Source organism: Stegostoma tigrinum, chromosome 3, assembly GCF_030684315.1.
Source record: "Stegostoma tigrinum isolate sSteTig4 chromosome 3, sSteTig4.hap1, whole genome shotgun sequence".
Taxonomy (NCBI): Eukaryota; Metazoa; Chordata; class Chondrichthyes; order Orectolobiformes; family Stegostomatidae; genus Stegostoma; species Stegostoma tigrinum.
This window is the reverse complement of record NC_081356.1, coordinates 89,373,455-89,381,914: the sequence shown is the minus strand read 5'-3', so window position 1 is coordinate 89,381,914 and position 8,460 is coordinate 89,373,455. Positions and strand designations below refer to the sequence as shown.

The 8,460-nt window shown below is 39.5% G+C and overlaps 1 protein-coding gene across 18 annotated transcripts in view; it reads right to left on the bottom strand.

Annotated features, from left to right (window-relative positions):
• Positions 1 to 296: 296 nt before the first annotated feature.
• The window catches only part of LOC125450983 (multiple C2 and transmembrane domain-containing protein 1-like), a 562,377-nt gene continuing 554,213 nt past the window's right edge, over positions 297 to 8,460 (bottom strand). For all 18 annotated transcript variants that reach the window (XM_048527527.2, XM_048527528.2, XM_048527529.2 and 15 more), the window contains 2 exons: positions 7,354 to 7,451; positions 297 to 787 (listed from right to left, as the gene is read on the bottom strand). In XM_048527527.2, coding sequence (XP_048383484.1) covers positions 713 to 787; positions 7,354 to 7,451 — 173 coding nt within the window. In that variant the 3' untranslated portion in view covers positions 297 to 712. The remainder of the gene's footprint in view (positions 788 to 7,353; positions 7,452 to 8,460) is intronic.

The following is an 8,460-nucleotide window of genomic DNA, read 5'->3' as shown; positions in this document are numbered from 1 at the left end:
GTTTCCAATACTTGTGATGGCTGATCAGAAGAACTTGACTTGTCAGGTAATCCCAGATCCAAAACATTGCTTGTGCCTGCAATAACCTTCACTTATATGATACTTTTAATACAACAGAATAACTGAAAGGCAAATTACAATTGCAGAAGGTGACAGGAATGGATATTCATGGGAAATTGATCAGAAAAAATACTTTGCAATAGTCATGTAATTTCTAATATAGCATTTTGTTGAGAAAAGATGAAAAGGAGAAAATATGTACATTGTTAGTAATAACACATCATTTATTGCAGGGGTCTGTCATTAGAATATGAACTGTAGTGATTGTTTACAAGAAAACATACATTAGAAACAGTCAAAATGTGTAATGCTGCAATATCTTTTGAATGACGGGATGATTGCCACTGGACAGTTTGTAAATATTTACCATCTCTGTTTTATACTACTTATAAAGATTCAGGCATTAGGCATGTTTTGCAAAGCTTTAATATCACGAGAACATAATTTTTAAAATTTTAACCTAAGTGTTCTATACAGTAATAAGCAGTATGTGCATTTTCAAATACAGAGTTCAATATTGTACAACATTTACAGATGCTACAATTCATTGTAAAAATCAAGATAAATGAGCGAAGAAAGAAAATAATACTATGGCAGCAATCCCTTTCTAATCTTCAGAAAGCAGCTGAATAACTCTGGTTGAGGGGAATGGTTATCCTGAGTTGGTTTTCTTCTTCAAAGTTATCAGTCCCTGACTGGACTCTTGATTCAATTCATGGAAGTGCACCTGTTTAAACAAAAGTTTTGAGAAACCGAGTGATCAGGTTGTTCTATGGTAGTAGTGGGAAAAGTGTAAATAAGGACTGGGGAGTGTAAGTAAGCACACAGGGAAAAATCAGTGATACCATTATTAGCCAACCAGTATTGAAGAGAATAGAACCCATAAATTGTGTAAAAAGCAGCACTGTGGAAATTACTGCCAGGAAAATCAACTGTTTTTGTTTTTGGCAATTCAAAATGGAACAAATAAACAGAAGCCCTGCTCAAAATAATTTAAACAAAATGCTCATCTTTGTTTTCAAATCTCTCTGTGCAGTAACCCCTCTATATTTTTGTAATCAGATACTGCAGTAGTTCATATCCAAATAATTGAATAATTTCCAGGCCTGGGATGAAAAGTAGCAAGTAACATTTGTGCCACACAAATGTCAGGCAATGGGAGACAATCTAACTACCAGCCCCTGACATTCAAAAATTGATATTCATCACAGAACCTCCTCCACTATCATCATTCTGGATGTTACCATTGACCAGGAACCGAACTTGACTAGCCATACAAATATAATGGCTACAACAGCAGGTCAAAGGCTAGGAATCCTACTGTGTGTAAGTCACCTCTTGATTTCAGAAAGCCTGTACACTGTCTACAAGAACTAAGTCAGGAGTGTGGTGGAATATCTTCCACTTGCATGGAAGAGTGCAGCTCCATCAACACACAAGAAACTTGACACTACCCAGGACAAAGCAGCCCGCTTGATTGGCACCAGAACCACAAACATCCACTCCTTCCACCAACGACACTCAAGAGCAGCTGTGTGTATTATTACAAGATGCACTGCAGAAATTCACCAAAGATCCTTAGACAGCACATTAGAGACCCATGACACTGCCACCTGGATGGAAACGGGCAGCAGATACATGGGAACACCACCACCTGCAAGCTTCCCCTTCAAGACACTCACCATTCGAACATGGTAACACACGGCAGTTATTTTCAGTGACATTGTGTCAAAATCCTGTAGCTCCCTCCCTAACAGTATTGTAAGTCTATCAATAGCACATGGGCTATGGCAGTTCAAGAAGGCAGCTCACCACCACCTTCTCATGGACTACCAGGATTGGGCAGTTAAAGCTGGCCCAGCCAGCAATAATCTTGTTTCATGAGTGATTTGAAAACAACATCGCTTTCAGCCCCGCCCTCTAATTCTGTCCTCATGAGCATCCACAATTTTAATTCCTCTACCTTTGGAAGCTGTACCTACCTCTATCAAGGCCTTAGGCTCTGGAAGTACCCTTCCAACTAGTTCCTCCTCTCTAACTCCCTCCTTCTTTTATACACTCTTTAAAATCTACCTCTTTGAGCAAATTTTCAATCACTCCATATTTCTAATATTATATTAAATCTAATATTTCCATGGGCGGCTTGGTGTCAAATTTTTCTTTAAAACTTTCCTGTGAAATGCCTTGTGGTGTTTTATTGCATTAAAAGCACCATAAAATTACAGGTTGCTGCTACTTTAAAATTCAGAACTTTGAACAAAAATTACACATGTTGAGGAATAGAAATAGTAAGAACTGCCGATGCTGGAGTCTGAGATAACACAGTGTGGAGCTGGAGGAACACAGCAGGCCAGGCAGCATCAGAGCAGCAGGAAAGCTGATGTTTCGGGTAGGGAAGGGTCAGAAAGGAGGCTCCCGAACGGAAACATCAGCTTTCCTGTTCCTCTGATGCTGCCTGGCCTGCTGTGTTCCTCCAGCTCCACACTAATTGAGGAATAATTTGGTTATACGATGAAAGCATTTAGGTTTGAACGCTAGGGCTGCCAATCATTCAGGTTAGTTACCTTAGCTATGCCAGTTCTCAGCTGGCCCACATAAGTGTATTTAGTCAGGATGTGGGAAGAAGCTAGAAGGAACAGGCTAGCCTGAAAATAAACAGGACATCAGTGAGGCCATTGTTAGAATACAGTGTTCCAAATCTAGTCTCCCAGTTATAGGAAAGATGTTGTTAAACCTGAAAGGGCTCAGGAAAGATTTACAAGGATGTTGTCAGAGTTGGACAGTTTGAGCTATCGGGAGAGGCGGAATAGGCTGGGGCTATTTTCCCTAGAACGTTGGAGGCTGAGGGGTGACCTTATAGAGATTTATACAATCATGACGGACATGGATAGAGTGAATAGCCAAGGCCTTTTCCCCAGGGTAGGGGAGTCCAAAACTAGAGGTCATAGGTTTAAGGAGAGAGGGGAAAAATATAAAGGAGACCTGAGGGTGGCAACTTTTTTCATGTGGAAGGATTTAGAGGGATATGGGCCAAATGTGGAAAATGGGACTGGATCAGTTTGAGATATCCAGTTGGCATGGACAAGTTGGACCAAAGGGTCTGTTTCCTTGCTGTTTATAACTCTGCGGCTGTCACAATTTGAAAAGAGCAAATTGTGACATATGTTTCGCAATAAAATATAGAAGAATCTGTGGTTCATGTAACAAATAGCATGTAGCAAAACATGCAAATTAAGATTTCTTAGCTGCTCAGTTGGTAAATACACTGCTGAATGCAACATTGGAGTTTGACAAGTTTGAATCTGTTGGTTCTGAAGTATGTTGATCTTGGTAATAAGTAAAGCCATTTAGTGACAGTAGTATTGAATTTTGACTGTTACAGAACATGTGCAATTAAAGCACTTACTGTTTGGGTTCATGGAAAACCCACTTAGAAAAGTACCAAAGGCATGAAGGTGTCCCTTCCTGTACACCATTGTATGAGTTGTCAAAATTAACTGAGGAGCGATTAATGGTTTATTTGAAATAAGAATATAGAACAGGATGAATTTTCTTAGCCCTGAACAATATGGGCAAGGGCTGGTCAGTTAGGAAAATATGGCAAGAGTGACAGACCAGAAAAATTAAATTCTCAATGTTTAGAAAATAATGGCTGATTTCTACTAAAGGTTTGAACAATGAGACTAGAGTCTTGTTTGTGAGCTGCATGCATTTACATCTCAAAATTGAGTGGACAGCAACAACTCCTGAGATGAAAGTTAGAGCAGCTACCTGGTGGCTCCAGTTCTCCACTTACTCCTCCAGGCTTCCATCTTACCTCAAGGCACGCAGTAGCGACTACTGTCACACTTGCCCCATTTCACAGAGTTTGGCATTAGTCTCACCACATTATCATGGCTCATTTCTCAATCACTTAGAACACAGTTATCTACTTTAATACTGCATTTTGGAGTTCACTGGTGCCTTCCATTGTAAAGCTACAGTCAGGTGCCTTATATGCAGAGACAGCACCCATTCCAGTATCAGAGCAGGGTGCATCTCAAAGCCTTTTGTTTGCTTCTATAGCAATTCGTCTCTTTGCCTGGTTACTCACAGCATCTCTGCCTTGCCTAACTTTGCATTGACACTTTGCATTTTTCTTTCTCATTCAGAATTTTTAGGCTCACAGTACATTTGCCTCAGCTTGCCCTTTAGCAGAGACACAAAGCCAGGCATTTTGTTGTGGTTTTCAGCAGTGATCTCTTAAAGGGGTAGACATGTTGCTGTACGTCACCATACCATATCAGTATCACACCTGTTCCATGTACAAGCAGCTTATGTGGGAAACACACTGCATACATTTCAACCAAACAGAAATGTCTCAGATTCTCAGGAGAGTAGTCCTCCCTCAAGTCTGGGGGCTGCTGTCAGTCAGGGGACAGTGGCACAGCAAACGTAGGGCAGTGTCCAATCTTAGTTCAGGGGCTTGGACACAGTCAGTAGCTGCTTGGGGAGCTCAAGGTCAAAGCTCCATATCATTTCAGTCATAGGGTGGGCAGCTTCAGTCCTGCAGGACCGGTGCAACGAGACAGTAGATTTGCAGTAAGTCAGTTGAAGAACTGCATTGAAATTGGTCAGGAATCTAAGTCACTCGTCTTGTCAGGAATGTCCTTCCAAAATGGCCAGGAGCATGTGCAATGCTTAGTCCTGGGAGTCTGTTCATCAAAGTCAAGGTGAATTAGCAGGAGAGAAACCCTCCATGACCCTCCCCGAGTATGACACCTAGCCAACCTTTCATAAAATTGAATCAAATGTTATGTCTATGAAATGTGGAATTCCACTGTATGCTAAATCAATTTAATCTTAATTAGTCATCTTGTTCAGCCAGTTTTACAAACATTACAAAGGAGGCATAAATGACAATAAAGCATATGTATTTTACATGCTTTAATGTACGCATATTTCGATATGAGAAGATATATATCTTATCAGAAATCGTTGAACAAGTGATATCTAATTGTTAAAGTGCATTTTAATGTTATAATTGGTGTGCTAAGTTAACAAGGGAAAACACATGGTAATATCATGCTTGAATCTGTTACTCTCTTGTTACTAGCAAAGCACCAAGTAATTTTTGAGAATAACACAATGATGTGCCAATGCCATGAACATTTCAAAAGGAATAATATTCTTATTTCCCTTCCTAAGCCTGAAGAAATGGTAATGCCTATAAAATCTCTTATAAATGGTTATTTCTGTTCATTTAAGTTCAAACTACTTTTATTATTGCCAATTCCTTTGAGTGTATGTGATGTGTCATTAGTGTCTTTTTAAGGCTTTTAAAATGAGCTAGGCTGTTATTGTTGAATATTCCTTTTTTGTGATAATGACATTTTTTCTTCTGGTCTTATTAAGTGAATATATGAATACGAAAGTAAATGCAGTTACATTCATTTCCCATGTCGTGTGTCATACATAGGTGTTATACATTTTAAGTCTGTGAACACTTCCTGTCTCTACAGTTGTGTCAGAATAAAATGATAACTTGTAGGAGGCAATGCCTAAAACACTCCACTTGTGAACATGAGGCATACCAGATGCTGATAAAATACTGCTCTAAATGCAACAGAAGTGCATACAGCTTGAGCATAAATGTGGAATAGACTTCAAATTTTATCATTCTTATCATGAACCTTAAAATATACAAATTTGTTGGAATTCTTAATGATTTTCCTCATACTTTTCTCAAAAAGTGTTTTTGTGGTTTAATGCACCAATCTGAAAACAATGACTAACCCAAATCTGCATTGCATAGGGAAGCAGGTTTGGATCGAACAGCTTGAATCAGAATAATGTGTTCACTCAGAGCCATGTGCCTACTCTGAGTATGAGACCAAGGAATGGTTAAAAACTTTGTGGGAAATCATGTGAATCAAGGCTGAGGTATGAACACTTTGGATCAAATCTGTACCATGACAAAAATAAATTTTGTTTTTGCCTTGCAGGATAATTTGAAAAATATTCTGATATGCATCTATGACTGAAAAAACAAAGAATTACTGGCTGGGAAAATCACCCAATTCACCCAAATTAATCAAAGGAAAGCCAAACATTATAGCTAATTTCAGGTAAAATCTAGCCTGTGTCAAATTTGGTGAGTTTCATGGAAGGCTTCTCTCCATGCGACTTGGCACAATTTCTGATGCTATCTTCCAAAACACATTATCTATGTGCCACACATCTATGGTGCTCTGCTTGTCATATTGAGTCTCTCGCCCCAGAGGGAAGTATTTGCCACTACTGAGATTTCCCATGATTTATGGGTTTGGCACCATGTTTAATACTCAGTTGGGTAGCAGAGCAAATATAGTCAGTCTGGATCTGCCCTGCAGAGCTCATGTGAAATGCCCAGGACATGGAGCTCAGAGGAAAATTGGCATCTGCTTTGTCTATTGGGACTGGGAGCTCCTGGTGGATAGGGTAGTGCAGAGGAGTGCTGGTCTCCTTCCTCAGGACTGGCAATGGAGAGCAGGCCACTAGACACTGCTAATCTGGTCAGAGGGTGCCATATAACTCAGTGTTGCTCTGCCCACGGAGCATGAGATGCCGGTGACTCCTATTAAAGATGGAGGCACAGAGGAGCAAGCTGGAGTCACAGGGTGACCTTTCATGTTGGTAACTATGACCGTCTAATTTATATCTGAAGGGTGGGAAAATGGAAATCTGCATATAAATGAGGTGAGATTTGTCAATAATGATATGTTAATACATGCAAATCGACCTCTTCCTGCTCACTGTCAATATCGTTGTCTCGCCCTTCAATTCTATTCAACTTCGATGTCAAGAATCTCACTACTGCTGATCTCACTCTATCTTCTCGACTTTCTTGTTAATGCCCACACTGTTTAGGGTCTGGGAGGATTTGCTCCCTATGAACACACAATTTCCCAGTCAGTGCTCCCTGAGACTAATATTCCATGCTGAGAATGTTCAATCCCCGAATCAATCCTATTGATGCATTCTACATCCCTTCAACTCTGAAATTTGGTAAACTGATATCCAACTATTAACAGCTGAATGGATCTATAGAGACAGACAACTGGGAATTAAAACTTGATTTTAGTGCAGTCAGTATGCCAAGCAAAATTAAAGTCACAAGTGATATGATTTCACTTCTTTTATTTCATTTCATTTCAGTTATCTTAAGTATGTCATGATGGAAAAGAGATTGCTGCACACATGATTACTTCTGTATTTTGAATTTACTGAATGATAGCTGAGTTGTTACTTGAGACAAATAAATAAGCCACTTACCACTTGCACATCCGAGTGAACTCTGGAGAGGAAGTCTAGCAGTTCATTATTGTCAATGAGTAATGGATTACGAAGTTTCTTGGTGAATTTATGGATACCTGTTAAGATTGTAATGAAAGAATCTCAGACATTTAATTTTTTTTCATTTTCTGCAGATCAAACGACTTTTAATATGATGAACTGTAATCAGGAGATGGAGCGAGCCCCTATCACACTTGTGTAAATGAGCTTGGACTTCTACATAATGAAGTCACCTCACATGGTTTTCTACTACTAGTTTGTATTATTGAATTGTGCCAAGCCTTCTCATATTACAGTGCAAAAGCATATAATTTATATTAAAATTATTTTTAAAGTGAAGCAATGGCATCTGACAAGAGAATACTGTGTGTTATGCTAACTGATCCTATATTTAATTCCCTTTGTTGTTTAAAATCTGCCAATTCAATCAACCAAGTGGAATTTGGTTGAATTTCAGTTATTAGCCTCCTTTTCTGAAAGAGCATCACAATATGAAAGAAGTGCTGTTTGTAGTTTTGGTGAACGTAACTGTTTTAGAAAGCAGTTATTACAATTTGCTTCCTTTCCATTTTTCAGGTATCTTTTTATCACACATTTGAGTAGGTTGCATGATAGCAAGCACACGATCCCTTGATAGATCAGAAATGGGACTGAGGGCTGCAATGTCCCTGGGGTGTTTACTATTATGCCCAAATGCAGGCAGCCAGCAGGGGGAGCACTGAGATCTTGCAAACAAGCTGACCACAAGGTTCACTCATATTTAAGGGGCCTCCCCATTAAGTTGGGTGAGTTGCACTGCAGCCACCCTGTGCCTATTTGGTATGGGAGCTTGGTGGAAAGCTCTCTAAAAACAAAATGTCTTTTCCTTATATTTCTTCATTATCTCATACTAATGAGGGGATATTGTGGTAATGTCACTGAGCTAATGATCTACAGGCTCAGGGTAATGCCCTGGGGACAGCACTGGAAAAGGTCATAATTAATAAAAGTCTGGAATCGAAAGCCAATCTCTGAAACAGGTACCATGAAACATCCTGGATTATCTTAAATACCTGTGTCTCTGCAAGTAGATACTCCCCAAAAAGG